At 44.8% G+C, this 26,105-nt stretch overlaps 1 protein-coding gene across 2 annotated transcripts in view; it reads left to right on the top strand.

Annotated features, from left to right (window-relative positions):
- The window catches only part of KLHL6 (kelch like family member 6), a 52,913-nt gene that overhangs the window by 19,838 nt on the left and 6,970 nt on the right, over positions 1–26,105 (top strand). The window contains exons 3-4 of one of the 2 annotated variants that reach the window (XM_041003082.1): positions 14,640–15,089; positions 20,138–20,375. In XM_041003082.1, coding sequence (XP_040859016.1) covers positions 14,640–15,089; positions 20,138–20,375 — 688 coding nt within the window. Of the gene's footprint in view, positions 1–14,639; positions 15,090–20,104; positions 20,376–26,105 lie in introns of both variants that reach the window. The other variant, XM_041003081.1, reaches the window with a different exon arrangement.

The following is a 26,105-nucleotide window of genomic DNA, read 5'->3' as shown; positions in this document are numbered from 1 at the left end:
ACAATGCTGTCCTCTTTTCATGTGTTTTAAATGTGTATTGCGTTATTTGCTTCCATATTTTTAATGATTTATGCATTGTGTATGCACGCTCTCTCTCACTTTGCTTCAGTTTTAGATAGCTTGATTTTTTTTTTTCGTCCTGTTCCTAGTGGTTTCTCCTAAGGCCTCTTGCCTGCAGTTACCCTTGTCTTTCCTTTGCTGTCAATTTGAGAGTGCCTTTCACTCTTTTCTAAGTGGATTTTATGTCCCAGAATCCCATGACTGAATGTCTGTGTTCCCCTAAGATTCATGTGTTGGACTCCTAACCCACAGTGTGATGGTATCATAGCAGGAGGTGATGCCTTTGGAAGGTGATTAAGCTTTTATTTTTTTCCCTCTCAAGGATTTATTTATTTTTTTTTACTGGAAAAGCAGAGAGAGAGAGAAAGAGAGAAAGAGGAATATTTTCCATTACCTGGTTCACTTCTTGAATGGTCACAACTGCCAGAGCTGGGGGCTGGTCTGAAACCAGGAGCTAGAAGCTTCTTCCAGGTCTCCCATGTGGGTGCAGGGATCCAGTGACTTGAGTTGTTATCTGCTAATTTCCCAGCACATTAACAAAGAGCTGGATCAGAAACAGAGCAGCGGGAACACAAACCAGCACCCATATGGAGTGCCGGCACTTCAGGTGGAAGATTCGACTGATAGATTGTGGCGCTGGCCCTGTGGTTAGGTATTGAAGGCAAAGGGATTAGGTGCTGTCACAACGGAGACCCTTGGGAGCTCTTTTGCCCTTTTCCCATCATTTGGGTATAAAACAAGGAAACACGACTTACAATCCTGAATACTACCCTCTCCAAACCTGAATATACTGGTACCCTGAGCTGGGACTTCCAGCCCTTGGAATTGTGAGCAATAAATAAGTAACTTTCTATTGTGTAAAAGACACCCACTGTATGGTACCCCATTGTAACACCTCCAACTCATCATGACAGTAGTCTTCCTTTTCATGGATGCCTTCATTTGAAGGGTCCCAGCCTTCAATAGCTTGCTATGAAAGAGAATATAGGAGATAAATGTTTGGGATAAAATTGATGTTATACAACCTTCATAATTTGATAGTTTGGGAGTATGTTTGGAGATGTTGCTCCATGTTACAACTTACTGCATACATGTTTTATCAGAACACGTTTTTTTTTTATCAACGATTCCTAATTTTTAATTATGGAAAACTTTCATTATCTCTTTGATGACTTCTTTACGACTCTTTCATCTCATTTCTTCCCTGGAATCATCATGTAGGTGTTGGACTGCCTAGATTGATTTATTTGTTTACCTCCTCTCTTCTATTGACCATGTCCAGCCTTTCGCTCTGTCCAGGGTGATTTCTTCAACTGGACCTTAAAATTTTCCTGTGAGTTTTTTCATTTCTGTTGTCATATCCTTAGTTTTCAAGAGTATTTGCTATTTGTTTTAGTAATTTCTACTCTCATATCTTGTTACTCTGAACCTATTTTAATATATTTGCTGCTGTTTTTGCACCATCCTTGCATTCCTTTACTTGGCTTGCTTGTTCAGGTCTGAAACTTTCGCTTTAGAAGATCTGCCAGCTTCATGGGGCTGCAATAACCAGTCCCCTTGAATTAGGAGGCTTAGAACAACATAAACCTGGGCCTGGCATGATGGTTCAGTTGGCTAATCCTCACCTTGCAAAGCACCAGAATCCTGTATGGGTGCTGGTTTGTGTCCTGGCTGCTTCACTTCCCATGCGGCTCCTTGTTTGTGGTCTGGGAAAGCAGTCCAGGATGGCCCAAAGCCTTGGAACCCTGCACGCATGTGGGAGACCCAGAAGAATCTCCTGGCTCCTGGCTTCAGATCAGTTCAGCTCCAGCTATTGTGGCTACACTTGGGGAGTGAACCAACACATCTTTCTGTATGTCTGACTTTCCAATAAAAAAAAATCTTCAGAAAAACCCCAATATCAACATGTTCTCTTAGGGTTCTGTGGAACAGAAATCAAAGTGAAGCTGTGACCAAGGCTGTTTCCTTCACCCCAATTCCACCCCCTACCCTGATTCCTCCCCTCTCCCCCACCAGGAACCTCCAAGAGAGAACATGTTCTTGCCTCACCCGGTTGCTACAGGCTGTTTGCATTCTGTCCCTTGCGACCACGCACTGCAGCCTCCACATTTGTGGTCACATTGCCTCGTCTGCACCTGCATGCCTTCCCTTCTGTGTGTCTGTGCACTGAAAGCCCCTCTCAGTCTCAGAGGAACTCCTCCAGAAAGCTCCTTAGCTTAGTCACATCTTGTGTCATACTATGTTTATTCTTTGGCCATGTGAACTGATGCTAACAGATTCTGGATATTATCATGTACTCATGTTCTTTGTGGAGCCACCATTCAACCCCCAGAGAGGATTTCTGCCAATACCCTTCTGATGACCTGATCCTTGGCCAGAAGGTCTTGTTACGCTAGTTTCAAGCTTGATATACAGACTAGTGGACTGGATCATTATCAGTGCCATTGGATGGCCTGCCAGATTCCTGATATCAGTCCTTGTTGTACTTTCCCTAGGGTCCATCAGCCCCTGCAGGTGCCCTTTAGTCTCTTGCCCATAGGTCAGCTGAATGTTTTCAACACCGTTTGGGGTATGTAGGGAAGAACTTTTATGCCACATCTTTACTTTCCGTATGATGTCCTCAGTGTCTGGGAGTTTAGAATCTTCCCTGTCTGGTTTCTCTGAAGACTAACCCTTCTTCTCCAGCCATGGTAGGAGTGGTTGGGGTTGGACTGCAGAGACGGGAGGCGGACAGGAGGCGTCTCTCCTCAAGCTCAGTCCCTGCTGTCCACCCCACCTTCTTCTCCTTGAGACTGTGGTGTCCCTGAGTTTTCTGTTCTAGGGGACAAGGGTGCTCCTCACTAGGCAGTCGAGCCCACCTTCCCCCTCTCAGCAGAGTCCCTTACCAGGCTTTGTGTTCTGTGGTTTGGGGTTACTGATGTCTCCTGGTTTCATCGAGAATGGTTTTTGTGTTTCTGTTTTCCTTCTTCTTTCAGTTCTGTGAAATTTTGCAAGAGAGCTGTTAAAAAGGACTGATATTAAGGACTGTGATCTGTGGTCATGCAGGATGCAAATGTTTTCTGTGGTCATTGGAATCATACATTTAAAATGTTAAATTTATTTGTGAATCACAGAAATTAGAGAAAAAGAGAGAGAGAGAGAGAGAGAGAGAGAGAGAGAGAGCGCGCCCACTCACACTGTTCTTTCTCCAAAAGCTGGGAGCTCAATCCAGACTTTCCAGGTGGGAGGCAGGGACACAGTCACTGACTGGTCACCGTTGCTGCTCCCTGACCTTCTGCCAGGGTCTGTACCGTCAGGAAATGGGAGTCAGGGAGCAGAGACTGCGTATACCAGGCGTTCTGATCTGGGAAACACGTATCTTACTTACATAGCCAAATGGATACTCCTGACATAATTTTTAATTTTGTTTATAATTTTAAATTATATTTATAATGTACAAAATGTAAAAGCTAGTATTATCTCTGGCATAGGAATGATTTCTTTCATGATTTTTGGAAAGGCTTTCATTGTTTGATCATCTGGTTATTCATTTGTGATTTTCCTTAGTTGTTTCCTCCCATTCATCTTTTCCCAGTTGATGAGCTTCAGCAGTGAAGCTGGTCTTGGTAAGAGAGGCAGAAAGGGCAGATGGAAGAGGCAGAGACTAGGCAAGCTCTGCTTATTTTTAGGCCCTGCATTCTGCTGATGCCTTACTCCATGTTTTCCAAATCTCTTTCTCTTCCTAAGCAAAACTAACAAATTAAAAAGTAAATTAAAAGCACCAAAACCCCCAAGAATTAGAAAAAGTTTTTGTCGGAAGCTACTTTGCTCAGTTTCCCTCTGAGTGTGAATTCTTATGAAACGGAGGATAGAGTGCTGTGGGCTTCAGGCTTTCCTTGTAACACACTGATTTTCATAGTTCCTGCCCTCCTCTCTTGTCTCAGACCCAAAAAGCTGGGACTATTGTCTACCATAAAGAACGACATGTTTAGGCTGTTGCCATCCCTTAATGGTTTTAAAATCTGTTCTTTTGAAGGCTTAAAATATTCCCTGACTTTAAATTCTGGAATACAGACAGGAAGGCTCTTGTTTTGCCATTGTCACAGTTAACAGCATCTTGCTATCCTGTTCTATGTCCATCCCAGGCCTTGGGAATATATATTGCTCTCACACATGGCCTCTACATTGAAAACACTGATGCTGGAGTTAGTGACAGGACAACAGTCTGTCTTGTTCTTTCCAATGGCTGGTGAATATAGTTGGAATCTCTTTGGACTAGAAACAGCCCCGTTATCTGTGATGATCTCTTACATGGTTGAGTGGTAGACTGGAAAAAACATGGGCTTTGAGGTAATGCAGCCAACCCTAGATAGGTTTTAAACTTCAAATCAGTCATTTCTATGTTTTATGGCTCTGGGCAAATTACACTTTCTGAGCCTCCACTTTATCACTTGCACATTTAGGAGGACAAAATGTCCCATGTCTCAGGCAGATGAGATGATATGTATGAGATATATGACAGATAATAGATGCTGAAAGGAAGATTGTGAAATGTTTTCACTTTACTTTGATTTTCTGCCTTAGATAACCTTGACTAATGTTGGCACAGAGGAATACGTCCCTAAACGATCCCTAAATGTAGCTTCATGAGTTAAGATTGTAATAGGGCATGTGTCAAAGTTCTAAACATCATGTTCTTCTGAGGCATGCTTAGGACAGTGAAGTGGGCAAACACGTTACTGCAATTAACTCAGAATCACAGGCGGAGAAAAATGTGCCAGCATGGGCATTTTGTCTTGTTATGTTACAATAGCCATAGAAGCTGGTTCTGCCTGGCTGAATTGAAATCAGTAAGAATCATCTTATCTTGGTGCTGTTCACCCCACCCAGGCGTAAAGGTTTCCTAACCTTCCCATGGCTTCTCTCTTGCTTTCAGCTTCTGTTTTAGGTCTTCTATTAGCATCTCCTATAATTTCTTACTATAGTAAAAGACAACTCAGTTGACCAATCCAATCACCTTTATGGCTGCTTGAAAAGAACTTTTCAAACCGGACAACTTCATGAGCAGCTGTCAGTTTTATAGCCTGGTTGCCCTTATACCAAGGGCCCATCAGACTCATCAACCCTGGTGTGAAGTGGGATAGTTTCTGATAGGAGGAAACTTTGAGTGGCAGGTGCTGATGGACTATTGGAGGATGATTACAGTAACATGGCCATCATTTATTCAATTATTGGCAAATTAGTAAGAGAGAGAAATTTTCTCCAAGTATTTTTTTTTTTTGAAGGGCAAGGGCAAGAAAAGCCCCTGAGGGACTTGTTCTCATGTGAAGTAGGGTCTTTTACACGAGCACCACCCAGCAGAGCCCCCAGAAAAACAAGGAACCATCCTCAATCTTAAACAGACTTTCAGGTTTCTGAGTTCTAGGTAAGTGAGACAACCCAGTCAGCTGTAGGCTATAGACTTAGGCCAATGACTAAGAATGGAGCAAGATTTCTCAATCTGGGAGATTTTTGCCCTGTGTTTTTGGAAAACTTTGTGGTGTTCATTACTTTCATTTTTTCCTCATTTATTTTTGATTCAAATTGTATTGTGAAAAGCTCATGAAAGAATAAGGCCTTGGGACCTTATCTGCAGGGTAGTAAGAAGTAAGCAGGTGAGGGAGACCAGACTAAACTTACATTTACTCTAGCTGTTGCTTCCCTGGCTCAGCAACCTCTGGGGAACCTTGGACTCTTAGTTCCCATGGTAACCAACACTGTAGCATTGATCAGCTTAGCCTGTTTTCGATTTTTGTATTGTTCCTTTTGAGTTCTACTAGCATAGAGAGTCTTAATCTTTGGCTACAAAGTCAATTATGCAAAAAAGTGTGATTCATCCTATTATTTTTGTGCCACTGGACTTAATCTTTCTCTTAGACTTTCTTTTCCACTGGTACTGGAAACCATATTCAACTTACTAACATCTCACTTTAGGAAAGCTTTAATGGATTCCAGATTAGGGTTGTTTATATAGTTCGCGGGGTGGGGGGGTTCCAGGATTGTCATTTGCACTAATGGTCCAGGTTGGCACTTGATGGGGCATCTGCATTCCCATGACCTTCCTCTGGTTTACCACTTCCCCTAGAATATCAGCTAAAGTCCGTGGGTGCATCTGCCTGTGCTCGTCATTCTTAGCTTGTTCCTAGATTCTTTCCATTCTGTTTGCAAAACCTCTTCATATCTGCTTACTTCTGTCAGATACAATGTGGGGTTTAAGCTGTAATGAAAATTCAGATTATAGCTAGAATTTTAATTCTTCCCGATTCCCCTAAATTGTTAAGTATCTGCTAAGTGGTAGGTACTCTGTGAGTCACTGTCAGTGAGAGGTGAGGATAAAATGGGCCAGGGTAATGCCATGGCACAGTAGGCTAAGCCTTCATCTGCAATGCTGGCATCCTATATGGGCACTGATTTGAGTCCTGGCCACTCTGTTTTGGTCCAGATCCCTGCTAAGGCCTGTGAAAGCAGTGGAGGATGGTTCAAGTCCTTGGACCCCTGCACCCACGTGGGAGCTCCAACTGTTGCAGCCATTTGGGGAGTGAACCAGCAGGTAGAAGACTCTGTTTTTCCTTCTCTCTCTTTTTAGCTGCCTTTCAAATAAAAATAAGTCTTAAAAAACAAAATGGATAAATACAAGTTACATTTTTGTGGTGAGTTATCATCGTCCATCCTCTATATGATCCCATTTAATGTTGACAATGTTCATCTCTGTGAATGAATATAGCAGGTAATACCCTCATTGAAAGGTGGGCTTATGTTCCTAATATTTTTCAGATGAGGAAATATGGTTTAGAGAGAGTTCAATTCATCAGATGGTAGAGATGGTAGAGATAGGATCTGGAACTTTGGATCCCAGGCGTCTGTTTTTATACACTACTCCAAAGGTTCTGTAACAAGGATTCTCTGTGAGCTTCCAACGTAGTGAGCAGCCTAACAGACCCCAGAGTGAGAAGGAGATGCCATTGAGCTAGATTTCACAGAATAGATAGAATTTCCGTAAGTGCATTTGGGTTGGGAAAAAGTTTTTCCAGGTAGAGAGCAAAGATGTAAGCTTTCAGCTTTTGCCACTCAATTACACCTGTGGCAGCTCTCTGCTGGGGTTTTCTCCTTAACATGTGACTTCTGCGTAGAGTTTTTTCTCCTTCTCTCTCTCTCTCTCTCTCTCTCTCTCTCTCTCTCTCACACACACACACACACACACACACACACACCCCATATAGTACATTCCATTCTGAACATCCATTTCATTTTAACAACAGTGTTCTTCCCTGGCCTTTACCTTGTCCTTGTACCAAACTATTAAGCCCCTTGAATGTGTGATCCACATATGGCTTCTACTGTGAAGCCAGCTAGTCTGCTGGGGCTACCACAAGTCTCCTCTGGAAAATCAAGAGTTACTTGTTGCCGGCAACCTGACTGAGCTTCCCTGACCGTTGGTATTCTCTTTCCAACCCTACCTCTGGGATAAGTTTACTTCTGTCATTGCTTTAGTCCCCTGCACTTGCCCCACTGCAGCGAGTGGATCCTTTGCAGTTCTTAGCTCTTTCTTGCTCATTCCACATGTCTTCCAAGAACCAGCAGATCTCAAGGACAAGTCCATTGTGAGGCCAGAAAAGAGGGAGTAGAGGAGACAGAGCATGTCCATTTTGGGGGACATATTCCCATGGCATTGAAGCTAGTGGATGCTTTGCCTGGGAGAAGGGGAGGAGAGGTGGAAATGGAAAACCGAGATCCATGATAACTGAGAATTTCTAAGTAGGAAGGCTCCTTCAGGAAAATACCAACATGATCTCCTGGAAGAGCTTTATTGTCTGAGAAGAAAAGCTACTAAAAAATGTACAATGAATTCAAACACATTCTGTAATGTATTTGAATTTTATTTATCTCATCAACTGACTCTCCATGCATACTGATTTGCCTGAACTCAAAGTAAGAATGCTCATATCTTTGTAGACCCTTTGTAGTAACTCCAAGGTCACTTCGGGGTGTGTGGTCAAGACAACTGCTGATTCGGACTCAAATGGGCCTTCAGTTATTGTGGAACGTGTTTGCAAAAAATCCAAGGGAGAAGTGTAATCAAGTGGGTGGCATCCCTGTGCGGTCCAGATTCTTGCAAGTGTGAAGGACAGGCCGAGGAGCGTCAGTGAGGATGGGGAGCAGGGAGTGCATTCCCTCTGAGACAGATGCTTCTCGTGGGAACCAGAGCCATGTCTCAAGTGGTTTCTTTGATTGTATTTTTAGTCTTGTTCAAGAGTCAGGTGCCTGGCTGTAACCTTTCGCTCACATGTTCCCCCAAACAGGAAGTTGGCTGTCTGTTGCCATTATCTGTCATCTCCCAGCTTTAACAAACAAGTTCATGTGGCACTGGGACAGGCTGAGACAAAAAAGTTACCATAAAGTCCTAAAGTCTTGACTAATCTTGAATGTGAAAAAAAAAAAAAAGGAAGAAGTGTGCAAAGCAATTAATCTCTTGTTCTCATGACCATCCTGCACGTTAGCAGTTTCCCAGCCATTGGTGAAGATCCCATGAGGCTGCCATCCACCTCACACCCACAAAGTGTTTGTGGAGGCATATTTGGGGGGAACTTACACATTCTGGAGATTCCCTACCCACCCAGCTCTCATAAGGCCACCTTCAATTTCACTGGTATTGTGTTCAACAGTGTAATAAGTTACAAAGATCATGTGACATGTGACTGTGTGTGAGAAGAATTAGCTGACCATGACTTTGGGTGTCCTCTTGACCACCTACTAGCTGGATAACTTTGGATAATACACTGAACTTTGTTTCCTCCTCTTATTCAAACACTAATAACTTCCTTTTTCTATTTGTTAAATAAAATACGTCCACTAAAATATAAAATCTATTTGATAAATGAAATAATGGATAGGAGAGTGTCTAGCACAGATCTGGGTCCATATTATGTGTTGATATGTGATTCTTTCCTCTGTCCTCTCACCAGACTCTGTTCTAAAGGCTGCTGGAATAAAACACCACAAACATGTTTTAGAATGTGCCTTTGATGCACTTGCCATAGGTGCTCCACAGCAGGAAAGGAGCTGTTGGGGAAATTGGAGGAGCCATCTAGAAAGAGGTGCCTTCGGGAAAGAACATGATGGACAGATGGTATTTCTCTACTGCTTTCCATTCCCCTTCTTTCCCGAGGTGGGGCAGGTCCCTAGCATTATTTGGTCAGGACTCCTCTTCTCTGTGGCTTTCTTGCTCACCTCTCCTTTCTGTTGGCTTTGTCCTCGGTGTTTTGGATAGTAGGGAATTACAGCATGCCCTGAAAACTTAATTCCTGGAACAATGCCATACATGCACACAAATGTTTGCATGTAACTATAGGGGTTCATAGAGGCTAAGGAGGACTTCTGTGAATCCCAGATTGAGTAACTCTGGATGAAGAAAATATCCCTGTGCAGGGAAAAGTGATGGTCATGCTATTCTTCAGGTAAATGTAAAATGGGGTGAGGTCCCCTGAATCATGTATTAGAAAGTTGGGCTCTAAACTCAAACTTGTCTGGGTGAAAAACAGAGGATTTTAATAGATAAGGATGAGGGCGAAGGACTTGCAGGCCAAAAAGCTGGCAGGAAAATGGCAAGGCTCCACAATAGGGAAGCTCAGGGAATTTTGCAGAGGGTCTGGAGGAGGGACTGACTGTTCCTGGGGTTTTGGGGGTAAAGTGACACCAAGTGCTGAGTGGGAACCAGTGTGTGGAGGGCTGGATGGAGAGGATGGGGGCAGTGGCATCACCGGACCTTGCTATATAGCATTAACCACAATTGTGATTGCACTCTTTGGTTATTTGGTTAGTGTCTGCCTCTCCGACTCACCCCAAGCATTGTGTTTCCTGCTACTCACCTCCGTATCCCAACACTGGTTGACAGCCTTCCACAAGAAAGATGCTCAGTATGTATTCAGTGCATGAATGGATGGACAAGTAGATGAATTCACAGTGTCAGAGTAGAGAGAGACGCATTTGGACCAATGTGAGCTTGGGAGCCTGATGGGATTCTCTTCTTGTGGTTTCGTTCTTTGCTCAATTGTCATCAGCAGGGATTGAATTGGCGGTTTGTGGGCCAATCACTCCCGTGTTTAGATAGATCAGACTAATTGGGCTATCCAGTGAGATGTGAAAATGGTACTTGGCCTCTGTCATGACTTTGACCTCTTTTCAGCTCACTTTTTGACCTGCAGCAGCTTGAAATAATATAGACGTCAAAGATTTGGGGATTAGAGAAGGTAAGACATATCTTAGCTGTACTGCCTGTTGAGTTTCGAGTCTGAGGAAATTACTTCTCTAGATCTGACTTCCTCATCTGCAAAACAGAAATGTTCACAAAGATCTGCAACAGTTGGTCTTAAGCAAAAGACCAGGAAACGATCACAATTATCTACTTCATAGCACTGGACCATCACTTAACTATTAGAGTTAATAGAATGAATCCAGCACAAAGTAATACCATTTTTTTAAGATTTATTTTTATTGGAAAGTCAGATATACAGAGAGGAGGAGAGACAGAAAGGAAGATCTGTCTGATGGTTCACTCCCCAAGTGGCCGCTACGGCTGGAGCTGAGTCAATCCGAAGTCAGAAGCTCCTTCCAGGGCTCCCACATGGGTGCAGGGTTCCAAGGCTTTGGGCCATCCTTGTCTGCCTTCCCAGGCCACAAGCAGGGCGCTGGATGAAAAGTGGAGCCGCCAGGATCAGAGCCAGCACCTATATGGGATCCCAGTGCTTTCAAGACAAAGAGTTTAGCAACTATGCTATCGCACTGGGCCCTATTTTATCATTTATGTTTCATTTGGTTTTCTCATTGTGCGTTTACAAGGTATGTATTTCACCATTTTAAACACAGTCATGCTCAGTATAGAAAACTTGGTCTATGTGGAAAAGTGTAAAATAATTAACAACACTATCATGCCAACTCTCAGCATTTTATTTGTTCTTATGTTTTCTCTGCACATGAGAATGTATTAATTTAAAATAGATAATTGCAATACACAACTGGAGAGGACACAAAAGGACTGACAGCAAAAGGTCCTTCTCCCCGCTTTCCCTACCCTGGCCACCAGCTCCCCTTTCCAAGGTTATTTGCTGTTCAAGATCTTAAGGGCTCTCCCAGAAATAGTCTAAGGATTTAGGGATAGCCATTTAACTTTCACATTATCTCCTACACAAATGTGCCTCAGTCTACCACTTAAGTGAGTTTCCTTTCAGCTCTTGTCGATGTTTCCATGGGCAGGGCCAAACAGGGCTGCAGTGACAGATTCTGAGAGTTCAATAAGTCTTGGTCTTGGGTATGTATTTTTAATCTTTGAGCTGAAGATCTGCAAACAACTAAACAGGTGTTCGTCTTCTCAGCCTCAACTGTTTCCATGGTTACTCAAGCGAGGAGCCAAGCTGCAAGCAGTTGGGGCTACGGACAAGGTGGTCACAGACACAACCCAGTTCTTTTAACTTTGCACTGACCCCCATCCCCCACTTCTTTACCAGGGACAATGTGTTCTAAACTGATGATCGGAAAATGTGGTCTGACATGGAAAGAATATTTTGCAATTGAGATTGACCCAGAGAGTCAGGCATGTGTGCCCCAAGAATGCTTTGAAGTGAAGGCCAGGGACCAAGCCGACTTTGTCCACTCCAAAATCAATCCTGCTTCACTCTCAGGCCCACAGCCTAGCATCCCCCAGTTCCTACCACGGAGTGTCTCCCCTTCATATCAACTTGCTCTGTGATTAGCTTTCTCCCCACCATGGTCTCACCAGGACAAGAGTTAAGGCTGACATTCCCCTACGGGATCCACCCCCCACAGCCTCTTTCTTTGTCCCTGCCTTCCTGAATCCAGTGAACCATTGATCAATGTATGTGTACTGAAGACTTGACTCCATTAGGAGCCCAGTGGACAAGGAAGGAACAAAAGAGGTGAACTCATTCAAAGCTAGAGTCATTCCAGGGTCAGGGGTTGGGTCCAGTGGTTAAGACACTGGCTAAGATAGCTGCATTTACATTTGGATGCTTGGAATCCAGTCCAACTCAGCTATTGACTGCAACTTCCTGCTAACACACACCATAAGAGGCAGCAGATGATGGCCAAGTGGTTGGATTCCTACCCTCCACATGGATGACAGGATGGAGTTCCTGGCTCCCAGCTTCAGGCTGACTTAGTCCTGGATCTTGCTAATATTCGGGGGAGGAAGGCAGAGGGAGGGTATGAATTAGTGGTTGGCAGCTCTCTGTTCAATTCTTTCTGCCTCTGGAGAATTAAACCAAAACCAACACCAAAGCCAAAGCAAACAAACAAACAAACAAAACACTAAGCTCTAGAGAACAACAGCAAATGAACTGGTGCATTTGAGACAACTCATCTGTAAAATGAATATGCAATAATTTAATGAATTTGTCAGCACCTTGTCATCTATAAGGAGTCACAGAGGCATAGGAGTCTTAGGTTCTTTTGTTGTTGTTGTTGTTGTTGTTGTAGTTATTGTTTTAAAAAAAGATTATTTGAAAGAGTTACAGAGGAGGAGAGAGAGGGAGAAATCTTCCATCTTTTGGTGTACTCTCAAATTGCCACAATGGTCAAGAGTTGGCCAGGCTGAAGCCATGAGCCAGGGAGCTTCATACAGGTCTCTCATGTGGGTGGCAAGGGCCCAAGCATGTGGCCCTGGGGAGCTTTGTGTGCCTGTGTGTGGTTCTGTCATCCTTTCTTTCTCTCATGTGATCAGATTGTCCAGGCACTGGAATGAACCATGTGAGTGAGAGACAAGAAGTCATTGTTGAAAGCCTTTGAGGACTGACACTGCATAGTGTGTCCTGGGCTATCCAACACCCAGTTAATGGTGGGGATTGTATCCTTTAATTTTCTGTTTATGACTGTTCTCTACATAATTTTCTTTGTGAAAACAGGCTGCTAAAGCACATGGGACTTTGTGACATGCTTCTCTGACTTATTTGTCTTTGGTGTGTCTCCCTGAAAGACAGGATATTTCTTAAATACAAACAATGAACAATACTCAGATTGCTTTAAATTGCTGAGTACATTTGGTTTGGTTGAACCTGGGGTCCACGTGAGGTTCATAGTTAGAACGGATTTCACCTGGCTTGTAAAGCTCATCTTATGCTTGGCTTTTCCTCTCCTCTGCTTCTCTTTGTTCCCTTTGAACATGAAGGTACTTCAGTGAGTTTTTAGAGATGCATAAGATGTAAAACAGCTGTGCATGGGTATAAAAATATTTTACAACAGATGAAAAATTGAATTTCATTTCCTACAAGCTTTCTGAAGTAACTCACATTTGTGGGAGAAACAGAGTCAGTTGTTCTGTAGAGTTCCACAGGGCTTGGATTTTGCTGATTGCATTTCTCAAGACGTCACTGAATCTGTCCCTCTTTTTTTCCCTCTGGGATTATTTCAACAAGTTCATTTGAAAGACACATTACAGTTTATAGCAAAGCTTCTTTATTTTTATTTACTTGAAAGGCTGTGTGTGTATGAAGACAGAATAGATAGAGAGAGAGAGATAGATGATAGATAGATAGAAGAGACTTAAAGATAGACAGTGTTCCATGTGCTGATTCACTCCTTAAATGCTTGCAATAGCCAGGGCTGGGCCAAGCTGAGGCCAGGAGCCAGGAACTTCATTTAGCTCTACTAGGCTCCCAATGACTTGGACTATTACCTGCTGCCTGTCAGGGTGCACATTAGCAGAAAGCAGAGGAGCCAGCACTGAAACCATGTGCTCTGACATTGGATGCAGCCATCTCAAGCGGTAGCTTAACCCACTAAGTCACAATGCCGGACCACATTTTATATGTCTGCCTGGCTTAGATCCTGGCTATCTAACATGTATCTGCCTATATGCACATAAAAGATCTATTTACTTATTTGAAAGGCAGAGGTAGAGAGAGGGAGGCAAACACACGCAGAGATCTTGTATCTGCTAGTTCACTGCCCAGATGGCTGTAATGCCCAGGGCTGCGTCAGTCTGAAGCTAAGAGCCAGGAGCTTCATTTAGGTCTCCCATGTGGACCTAAATACTTGAACCATCTTCTGTTGCTTTTTCCAGGTCATTAAGGTGGCAAGGGCCACCTAATAATTTTCTCCTTTGGAAACCCTAATTTACTAATGTACTCCATTGGAAATGGAGAAGCTGGGATGCAAACCGGTGCTCATATGGGATGCCAGCATTGCAGGTGGCAGCTTAATCCACTGTGCCATAATGCTGCTCCTTCCACTCTATTTAAATTTCATATTTCACAAACTTTTTGAAGTACTCTTGTATTTCCTGCTAGTTGATGATGAAGTCTAAAGATACAGTGCTGAGATACAGTGAGCAGATTTTTTAAACTGAATACATTATAAGCATTTTCTGTGTCATTTAATCTCATTGTAACTGGTCTTACATGACTATAGAGCTATGGGCTGCATGCACATATAATGTAGATTTGGCTGCTCTCCTACTGTTGGACCTTTAGATTGTTTCTGATTTGTTGCTTTTGCACAACTCACCAATAACCATCCTGGTGGACTAATCCTTTTTCCTATTGCTCTGTTAGTTCCTGCGGATGGTGGATGCCTGTGCTAGCTTTCTCACAGAGGCCCTGAACCCAGAAAACTGTGTTGGCATACTGAGGCTGGCAGACACACACTCCCTGGACAGCCTGAAGAAGCAAGTTCAGAGTTACATCATTCAAAACTTCGTGCAGATCCTCAGCTCCGAAGAGTTTCTCGAGCTTCCTGTGGACACTCTGCACCACATCCTGAAGAGTGATGACCTTTATGTGACAGAGGAGGCACAGGTGTTTGAAACTGTAATGAGCTGGGTCCGGCACAAGCAGTCCGAGCGACTCAGCTTGCTCCCCTATGTCCTCGAGAATGTGCGCTTGCCACTCCTGGATCCCTGGTATTTTGTGGATACCGTGGAAGCAGACCCTCTCATTAGGCAGTGCCCGGAGGTCTTCCCGCTGCTCCAGGAAGCCAGGATGTACCACCTTTCTGGCAATGAGGTGAGTGGAAGATGGGGCTGCTGTATTTCACCAGTGAAACCAGTGATGCCCAGAAGTACAGGGGAAGTTGGGTGACATACTTGACATACTCTTAGGGTGCTAACCTGTAGATTCCAACAGTAAGGTAATGTCAAACGGTCTGGATTTATCCTTTATTTTTAAATTTGATTTTTATTATTTTTCTGAAGATATGTTTTTATTCGAATGGCAAATTTACAGAGAGAGGGAGAAAGGGGGAGAGATCTTCCATCTACTAATTCATTCCCCAATAGGCTGCAATGGCCAGAGTTGAGCCAATCTGAAGTCAGGAGCTTTCTCAGGGTCTCCCACATGGGTGCAGGTGACCATGGTCTTGAACTGCTTTCCCAGGCCATTAGCAAGGAGCTGGTTTAGAAATGGAGCAACCAGGTCTTGGATTGGCATCCATATGGGGTGCTGGTATCATGCCATGATGTTGGCCTCTGGATTCCTGATTCCTAAATTAGAGATGATACTCCATCATGGAAGCACCAGACCTGGCCCAAACTTCCTCTTTCTCACTGTGAAGGGCAGGATTTTGTGGGACCTGATGCACATGTGGACGGGAGTATGTCTAACCTGTCACAGTGTCACAGAGCTGCTGCTTTCCTAGTTTTCTCTCTTTGGTGAAGCCTTGTGTGTCTTGGATCCACTTTGACATTACCTTGGACAGACTCCCATTGTCTCCTTCTTGAATTTCTGGAGGTTCCTCTGGTCTCATGTCCCTATCCATAGGCTGGCCTCCCTCCCATTCATTCACTAGATGGATAAGCTAAACCTCAAGTCTGGGGTAGATGCTGGCTAAGTGGTTAAGACACCTGCCTTCCATATCTCTGCCTCTTATCTCCAGCTACTGCTAATGTGTACCTTGGCAATGATGACTCAAGTAGCTGGATTCATTCCTGCTTTCTATGTGGGAGACCTGGATTATATTCGTGTCTTCTGGCTTTGGCCTTGTTCAACCCCAGCTGTTGCCATCATTTGGGCAATAAAGCAAAGAATGAGAGATCTATCTACCTATCTCTCTACTTCTCCCATTAATCAATCAATCAAATGATCAGCTAATCCAAAAGTAAGTCAAATTCAGATTTGACCAATCCTATGCTGGGCTCACTATCATCTGTGCACATAAGCATCCATATGTGTATGAGTATGTCTCAATTCAGTGGTTCTAGAATATCTAGCAAGACTCATCCATTGGGTCAGTGGTCAGGAATTGGCTGTTATAGCTCCTCGGGAGCTTTATTTTTTTTTCTCTGGGTTCTTTTCTGGTTCTCTGTTCCTTAGACCCATCACTCTTTCATTCACTTTTCAATGCTTGGTTAAATTATTAGGGTCTAGCATTTTATTTATTAGAAGTATTTTAACTGAAACTTATATTTCTTTAATAGATAGAGTACTACTCAGGTTGTCTTTCTTCTAGAGTTAAGTTTTTGGAACTTACATCATTCAAAGAATTTTCTGTTTCCTATAGGTTGGTGAATACAGCTGTTCACACTACTCTTTTACTACCGTTCTAATTTCTATAGAATCTGTAATGATGTGAAATCCGATATGAGTAACTTGTGTGTTGTTTTTGTCTCCTGATCAATTTTGTTAAAGATTTATTAATTTAACTGATTTTTCTCAGATAACTGGAGCTATCTCTATTGCTTTTCTGTTATCTATTCCATTCACTTCTGCTCTAGTTTTGATTATGTTTTTTTCTTGCTTACTCTATGTTTAATTTGGTCTGATCTCTGGTTTCTTAAGGTGAAAGCTAAGGTCCTTGATTTGAGACTGTTTTCTCTTTCAGATATTGACGTTAATTCTATAAATGTCTCTCTACAAATTACTGTAACAGCAACCCACATATTTTCGTATGCTATGCTTTCATTTGTCACAAATAAATTGTGTACACGCTCTAACTCTGTGCCAGTTATACACCAGGCATGACAAATACTGTCTGTGCCTTATTAAACATTGAGTCTGCTATAGAAGTCGGACCAATTAAGTATATAAAGGGCAATGTGTGGGCTGATGCAGGGAGCCCCGACACCTACTGGGTCCTGTCCCAATGGAGACAGCATACAATTGTAAACAGGTGTCGGTCTCCATGACAGCTGTCAGTCCAATGTTTAAACTAGAGTTTATATCAACTCTACTTCCAAAATACTAGCTGTTCCTTGTTCCTTCTTCCTATTTCCCAAGTAACTAAAATCAGGTGATAAAGGCTTTCCTTTGATATAAAAGGTCCCTATTCTATCTTCTGAAAAAGAGCTATGATGAAATGCTTTCACTTTTTTTTTTTTTTTTTTTTTGTATTAGTGAGGTTCTGCAGATAAGGTGGGAGACCTAGGCAACAGAATTCCAATATTTGAGAAATGGTCTGTTTGTGGAAATTCAGGCTTGGAGTCAGCTGGGTTTAGGTTTTCATCTTCATAGCATAAGTTGTTGACAGTACACCCTTGGGAACATTCCTTGGCTGCTTTTGGCTAAGTCTTGGTCTCTGTCATGGAGGTAACAAAAGCAGCCAGCTGAGAGGATGGCTTTGAGACCTGAACAGGTGATGAATGAAATGTCTGGTGTCTCTGCCTAGTGTCTGGAACCTGGTCAGTGACCCACAGCTCGAGGCTATTGCCATTCTCACTCAGCTCTTTGTGGCTGCCTGATCTCCCCAAATGAGGGGATTCTTTTTCTCTGGGGGCCAAAAAAAAAAAAATCTCTCTATCATGTGTCATGTTTTGTTGCCTTCTTGTTCCAAATCTTACTGAAGACATTTTGTCATTTTCATTTTTAGATTTTGTCAACTGAATCAAGCAACCAATTGCTGTCAACTCCCTGTTTGAGTCTCACAGTTAGCTACTTCCCTGAAACTCAAGTTAACAGCAATGTGAGCCCTGAGGCTACACTGTGAACACACTTCTCCCCTTGAGCTTGATTTCCCAAATGTTAGCCCTTTTTGGTCTATCATCATCTCCGCCTTTTAATCTTGCCCATCTGCCAAGCTGACAGTAAAGTCTGGAAACTTTAGAATCTAAAAGCCAACATCAGCCTGCATTTGTTGAGGAGTGGCTGGCACCAAAGTGAAGGGAACCTTTTCTGGAAGAACTCTTTTGGGACAGAGGAAAGTTACTCCTCCATTGTCTTCTCCCCTAGGTTTCCAGGGACTACTTTGGTTTGCACTAAAGGCTGCTCTGTTGCACTTGGTGGAGGGGAGAGTGCTGCAGAGACTTTGCTGCTGAGGACACCTTTGTTAAAGCCACATGATCATTTCTGTGTGGTCCTTTAGGGTAGGCCTGTGGAAAATGAATGGTCAGTAAACAACTATTCCCCATTTTTCACAATCAGAGAATGAACTGGTTAGGCCTGATTGTTGCGTGCAAACACTTGGCATGCATTGACAAACACTTCCCTGTGAAGGCAGCAAGCTCACTCACACATATCTGACTTCAGAGTCATGTCTTTGGAGTTAATATTTTGCCATGTATTTGGACCTAAGCTGATCTTAGAATTTGGTGGTAGTGCCACCTCTCGGAGGTGCTGTGCTTCTGAGTTACGAGTCAGGTCGCAATCCTTTAGTCCCATCAACTAGGTGATTGTATTTGACATGAATTACTGTGCAACATGTATTATTTCTTAGGCTCTGAAATTAGATACGAGTTACTGTGCAAAAATTACTCCTACACTCAGTTGTATAAAACAAACAGATGGACTGCTTGGAGGAAATCTGCAGTTGGGCAGACTTTGTGGCACCAACTCATTACAGCTCTACTCCTCCAACTGGCTGCTCTCAGCACACCTCCAAGCCCCTGGGACCTTTGCTTCCCCCTGCCCTGACTGGCCTTTCTACTGTCAGTGCCCTCAGTCTCAGCCCACTGCCTCGGGTTTGTCCTGCCCACATGAGCCCAGTCTTTTCTGATGCCTTTGCAGGGGACAACCTAGCCACAGACTTTAGGACCTTCAAGAACATGGGCTATAAAAGTTACAGCAGCTGGCTCTTTGGTGATGAAGACACCAAGAAAGACTATGGAGCAGTTGAGCTTGGGTGTCATCTGCTCAGAGTACTTGTGGCTATTAGAGTCATCACTTGAAGTCCCAGTCTTTGCTGCTGTCACCTGTTGGTCAACAGTTGTGGGCATACTCAAAGTCCCATAGACAGTGCTAGATCAGCCTAACCTTGTATGACTGCTTTGGCCACCTGGCAAATGAATGCTGCCTCTGTCGCCCATCAGTCTACCTGTGGAAGCTTCCCATGGAGCCCAGGGGACAGGTGGCATTAGGAGGAAGGCAGCTTTCCCTTTTCCCAAGTAATAGCATTTGATGTCTGCTGTTACTCCCAGGAATACCTATCCATGAAGGGCTGTGTTGTGCCAGGAGCTTTGCTCCTCCCCCTCCCTCATGCCTTCTTGAGTGCCCAAGATACCCTGATGGTTTAGAAACGATGGCAAGCATTTTCCAGAGATTGCGTTGTTTCTTTAAGATTGTGTCCATGTGTGATGGAATCTGGATATTTGACTTCCAAACTTCTGTCTCTCCAGCTGGGCTCCAATGCCCAGGGTGTAGATTTCTTCCTTTCTGTGTCTTTATGTCTCTGAAAATTCTCAAAGTCTAGGGCCTGTTTGCAAAGGAAGGCTGACAGTGAGCAACAGCTGAGGCCATCTTCAGGAAGTTGCAACCAGAAAGGAACAGGAAGCAGCCTGAAGTGAAATTCCAGGGTTTGAAGGTCCAGACCAGACAGGAGGGGAGAGGCAGGAAGTGCATTTAAGGGTAAATAGAGCTCGGCTTCTTAAAATAGCCACAGAACAGCAAGTGCTATTTATTGAGTACCCATTACACACTAGGTCTCAGGCCAAACACGCTACCCATTTTATCCCTTTTAATTCTAACAGCAAACATGTGCGGTCATTACCATTAACATCTCTGCTCTACAGAGGCCTGGTCACACAGTGGCTGATCTGTAAGTTGGAGCCTGCTCTGCATGGCTCTGTACCCTGAGCTCTCACTCCCTCAATCAGGCTACGGGGCCTTCATGTCCTGCTCGTTTCCAGATCATTTCGGAGCGCACCAAGCCCAGGATGCACGAGTTCCAGTCTGAGGTGTTCATGATCATTGGGGGCTGCACCAAGGACGAGCGATTTGTGGCAGAGGTGACTTGCCTGGACCCGCTGAGACGCAGCCGCCTAGAGGTGGCCAAATTGCCGCTGACTGAGCATGAGCTGGAGAGCGACAATAAGAAGTGGGTGGAGTTTGCATGTGTGACTTTAAAGAATGAAGTCTACATCTCAGGTAAGCAGGAGCCACTGGAAGCCCAAGGGAGCCCTGGTAGTCCATGGAGTGCAAGCTGGGCAACAGTTCAGAAGCTTTTGCATGACAACACACTAGCTCTGACAGTGCTGGACCAGGGGGCCAGGAGCCTAGGTGGTCTCCATACCATGAGTTGGCATAGTACTTGAGCTCCTGGACCGGACAGACAGGCCCGGTCCTTTATGGATAAAGAACAAGGGAAATGATCCTAGAGGGGATTCAGTGTCTGCCACAGGCACAGGGCATGGGGCTGGATGCCTGGAAGATGGAGCAGTGACTAGAAGCATCTGCTCTTTCATCAAGCTTGTTAGAGCCACACTTGGGGACACTTCTGGAACACTTAGTGCTTTTTCATTGCTGCTGTGTTTGCTTCATTATTCACAATTAGCAAACACCTGTCTTTCCCAGTGTGTCAGCCCTGGATTCAATATGTGGCATGGACCTGACCTTAGGGTAAATGCTCCATAAATATTGCTGGGGTGACAGGATCTCAGCTTCTCAACCATTTTTCCTTGTGTAGTAGTTGAAGTTAAACTCTAATAACACGCAGCTGTCAGTCTGTCACAGCAGCCATGTAAGGTAGGTGTTGCTGAGGCCCAGTGAGGTTCTAGAGAGTTGCTCAGATCACACCCGGGAGGTGTTGGGGAGGTTCCCAAGCTAGCTTCTGAAGCATGTGTTGGAAGCCACCCAGCTCTGCCTGGGACCCCACGGGAGCCCCCAAGCATGTCTTCCTCTCTCAGGGCTTGTCTTTGGTCTGAATTTGTTTGCAGAACGAGCTGCTTCCCACCACTGGTGTCCTCCAAGGCCAATGGCAAGTTAACTATTCTCTGCACATATTCACAGTATAGATGAGCTTACTGCTTTCTTGGGTCTGCAGAACTCTGGTTGAGTTCAAACAGTACAGAGTCTGGAAAAAAAACATGGGGCAGTCCCCTGTGCTAGTGTCATTGCTGACAAGAGTTTTGTACTGGCCTGAGGTCAAGGCCCGTTTGTTACTTCCACAAACCTGGTACAGTGAGTTAACACAGTGGTGGCTGGGGGTGGTAGGCGGATCTGCTCTCCCTAGATGTTCAGGGACCCTGGCTCCTGTCTCGGGATGCTGCCATATTTTGTACACATGGCCTTCATTTAGAGAGGACAGAGAAACTGAGTGGGTGGAGAGGCATGACTGCTCACAAAACCCTCAGCCTGCAAGTGCTGTGTGGCATCTGTTCACAACCCCCACCCTCCCTCAACCCCAGCCTGAGGGGCAGGCGGTGGGAGGCACAGCCTAGCAGAGTGTCCAGCAGGGGGATATAGCCAGCGTTTGCCACTAAACCACATTTGTCATTTTATACTGTATGCTTTCCTGCCTTTAAATCACCATGTGCTTTTATTGATACAAGTGGTCTATGGAAGCATACTTGTTCTACACAATTGGATCAGTGGAAATGTGTGCTTCCATTTACTATGTATTCCTGACGTTGTCACATGCTTGTGGGGTGGATATCTGTGTGAAGTAACCACTACCTGTAAAGCCTGGTGTGGCACCAAGTATACAGTGAGAGTGTGGTGTTAGCTGTCTTTAGCTTTATTGTTATTATTACCAGCTTTATTGTTATTATTATCAGCTCTAAGGCAATCTGTTGAATGGGTGGACCATTCATTATTCTTCAGCCTCATTTAAAAAAATCAATCTTGAGCCAAAAGGCTTCAACTATAATTCAGTATCATTAGGGAGTTGCGCATATGTTTGTATGTACATTTTAAAGTGTAGTTGTTGTTAAATATATTTATTTATATAGTTGGTTTGTTTGAAAGGCAGAGACCGAAACAGACCTGACTCTTGCGGCCCAGTTGTGGGAGTCCCCCAGAAGTCATTCCTAACCTGTAAAAAACTCTCTCAGCAGCCCCCCTCCCATGCATCCCCACATCTCTTTTCCTGAGCAATCCACAGCCACATGCCCTGTGGGTTCCCAAGCCTGGTCTTCCAGGGTAGTGGCATGCTGGCTGGGGCCCTGCCCACCTGCCCAGTGCACGTGCTCATGTGTGAGGTCCCAGGCCTGTGTTTTAGAAGTTAATATACTCACAGCCTTTACTATTTTTCTCTTGTTTTTTTTTTAATTAGTTTTTTGAGCTCTTATCATATGTCATTTGCTGTTTGTGGTGCTAATACTTTCTCTCTAAGTGTGGTTTTCTTTTAACTTGAGTTTATATTTATGCAATCATTTTATTTTCTGTATGACTCTGAGTTTCATATCATGGTTAAAAAAATCTCTCCCCATCCTAAGATCATTGATACAGTATATTTTATATTACCTAGCACTTTTATAGCGTTTAAGGAAGTATACTATTTGTTTTTTTTTTTTACCACATGAATAGTCAATTGTTCTAGTAACAAATGAGCAGCCAAATGCTCTAGCAACATTTATTTGACAATATCTATATATTTTATTGTTTCTATGCTTTTATTTTAATTGATCAATTTGCCTGATCTTATAGAACACTCCACTAATTTTATTATTATGACTTTTATGATAATGACCTATTAGCATATTTAATATTGGTAAAGAATACTCCTTCTTCAGTCTTTTTTTTAAAAGATTTATTTATTTGATTTGAAAGGTAAAGATGCAGAGAGAGGGAGAGAGATGGAGAGGAAAAGAGAATGAGACAGCGCTTCTACCTCCTGATTCCCCAAATGACTGTAACTTCCAGAGCTGGACCAGACCAAAACCAGAAGCTGGGAGTTTCATCCCAGTCTCCTGTGTGGGTGCAGGAACTCAGCACTTGGGTCATCCTTTGCTCCTTTCTCAGACACATTAGCAGGGATTATAAGTGGAATAGCCAGTACATAAGCTAACTCCCATAGGGATGCCAGAGCCGTAGGAGGCAGCTTAGTCCACAATGCTCCTTGTCAAAACTTTCTTAGAAAATTTTCCAAATTTACTTTTCTCGGAGAAGTTTAGAATTATCTTGTTGCATTTCTGAAGAAGGGCCAAAAGCTCTGAGCATATGGATCACCCAGTGTTCGCTGACATGTTTGCAAATATACTGTTCCAGCCAACCAGGTCTTACTTTCTTTGAGATGAAGTCATAATTTTTTCCTTCTAGAAATAAAAGTTGCATGTATTTTATTGAAAGTTTTTTTTACAATGATTTTATGATTTTTATCCTCATCTAAATAGAGATCAATAGCACAGTGTTTTAAATGAAAGGGACCTCTGAAAGGTACAGAATCCAGAGAAAAACAGCCAAACTCTGAAGAAATTCACAGGAGAGCAAGCTTGGCCTTTCCTAGAGCAAGGGAAAAGTAAGCTGTGACATCATTTTTCTCCATCAGACTATTTAAAACCTACCTGCCAACCAACCAACCAGCCCACCTGCCAGCCAATCAAAGCATCCTCCTCACCACCCACTGTGGGAAGAGTATGACAAGCCCTACTCTGGCGGATGCTCTGACTTAGAGGCCCACTCCTGGCTGCCATTCCATCCACAATGCAGGACCTGGCTGGTGGTGTCCATCGCTGTCCATCTGAAAATTCAAACTCTGGCTTTAAGTAGCTGGTGGTGCTGCAGGCCAACAGGGAGCCAGCACCATGACGCTGTGAAAACACTTGATTCATCCAGAATGTCAGTGCTCCTTGGTCATGGTCTTTCTACCCAGTTGCTATTTAAGTTTATTGAGTTTTCTTTAAAAAAAAATTATCACTTTATTCTCCAATGACCAATATGGGCATTTCACACTTGTATAGTAAAAACCAACTTAAAAATAGGACAAGATGGGTCTCAGGATGGGGCGTCTCATGCCTGGATCCCGGACGGCCGCCATGGGCACATGGTGAGCCGTGTCCGGCCTGCTGGGTTCCAGAGGCTGCTTCCTTTGGGGTGAATAGACCCGAGGGGGGAGGCCTCTGGGACTGGGCAGGTCCGGCACCCACCCGCCGCCCTCATTGGGCAGTGAAGGGGATTTGGGAGGGGCACGACCTTGGGCCTGGGAATTTAAACCTCCAGCAGTCTCCCGGCAGCTGGTGGGTCTCAGGACGGGGCGTCTCATGCCTGGATCCCGGACGGCCGCCATGGGCACATGGTGAGCCGTGTCCGGCCTGCTGGGTTCCAGAGGCTGCTTCCTTTGGGGTGAGTAGACCCGAGGGGGGAGGCCTCTGGGACTGGGCAGGTCCGGCACCCACCCGCCGCCCTCATTGGGCAGTGAAGGGGATTTGGGAGGGGCACGACCTTGGGCCTGGGAATTTAAACCTCCAGCAGCCTCCCGGCAGCTGGTGGGTCTTAGGACGGGGCGTCTCATGCCTGGATCCCGGACGGCCGCCATGGGCACATGGTGAGCCGTGTCCGGGCGGCCAGTGCGCCATTGGTGCCAGGCTCCGCCTGCTGGCCTTCCGGCTGGGGAGCTCTGGGGATTTGGTTCTTTGAGTCGCTGCTTAATTAGCTCCAGGTTGAACCCATTGTGCTTCTCGGACCTGACACAGGCAGTAACTCTTCCTTTGTAAAATTTGTAATCACTAATAATGCTGGGCACCAAATACCAGTCCATGCAGAAGCCTGGGCTTGGGGCTTGTCCTGCAAAAGTAGCTCCAACAGCTGGCTAATGTGTCAACTGGTAGGGAACAGAGTAGATCTGGTACGAATGAGCAAACCTTAGCCCACAAGTAAAACTAGAAACCAGGAGGGAGCAAAGGTCATGCCGAGCTAGGCTCTTGTACCTACTGGTCTGCGGGAGCCAGGGACACGAAGCCACAGTGTCTAAGGCAGAGGTCGGGACAGGTGTTGAGCTGTGCCAAGCTGAGTCAGAGCAACCACTGGCATGCGAGTGAGCTATGGCTGGGAACAGACCCGGTTGGGGAGCAAAGGGGACAACCCTAGCTGGGCTGAGGTTCCCACAAAGAGGCGCGTGGCCTGGAAGGGGGGCTGCGTTCTGATCTGGATACAGTTGTAGTCTCCCTAGGCACAAGTGTGGACTGGGATTGGATGCACCAAACCGGGCTGGACCCCGACTCCCCCTGGTGTTCTGGAGGACCAGGGCAGATGTGTGATAGACTAGGCAAGGTCTCAAACCCCTACTGAGCCATGTGTGAGCCATACGTAGGTATGGACAAACCATGGCTGGGCTGGAACATCCAACAGCAAGAACCAGATTGGGTGGAAGGCCAGTCAGGAAAAGCCACAGTTCTGCTATGACAGGAGGTGGACTGAGTAGGGTTGGCTCATGGACCCACTGGTAAGCGTGTAACCTGGCATTGGGAGAGGTTCTGATGGAGGAGCCTGGGCAACTCCTCTGGCAGGACACAGACCCGGCAGGTAAACGCAAGAAACATGATAGGAAACAGCCCAGAAAAGGCCATGGAAAGCTACCCACTGGCATACACTTGGCAGACGTGGGGGCAAGACCAGGCTGAATCTGTCCACGTCATCCACTGGCAAATCCAAGTATCAGTGTGGGTCGACCCAGGTTCTGTCGCAACAAAGACCAGTGCACATTATGGAATGCCGAGGTGAGGTTGCCTGTACCGGAGGGGACTCAGCGTCCAACCAGCCTGAGAACAAGAAAGGAAGTAGGCAGAGCCAGCAGGTGAAAAAGGGAGGGTTCCTTTGCTGGACAGCTACTTCCGCAGGAGAGCATGGGCTGGGATGGGGGCAGACCAGACTAGGCAGAGCTACCACACCTGTGTGCCTCATGTGGACTAGATTAGGGAAAAGCCGGGCTCGGCGGATTAT

The sequence above is a fragment of the Ochotona curzoniae genome, unplaced genomic scaffold (genome assembly GCF_017591425.1).
Source record: "Ochotona curzoniae isolate NIBS_2020 unplaced genomic scaffold, NIBS_Ocur_1.0 scaffold_2587, whole genome shotgun sequence".
NCBI lineage: Eukaryota > Metazoa > Chordata > Mammalia > Lagomorpha > Ochotonidae > Ochotona > Ochotona curzoniae.
The sequence above is the reverse complement of the archived record's forward strand: the minus strand, read 5'-3'. Positions and strand labels throughout refer to the sequence as shown.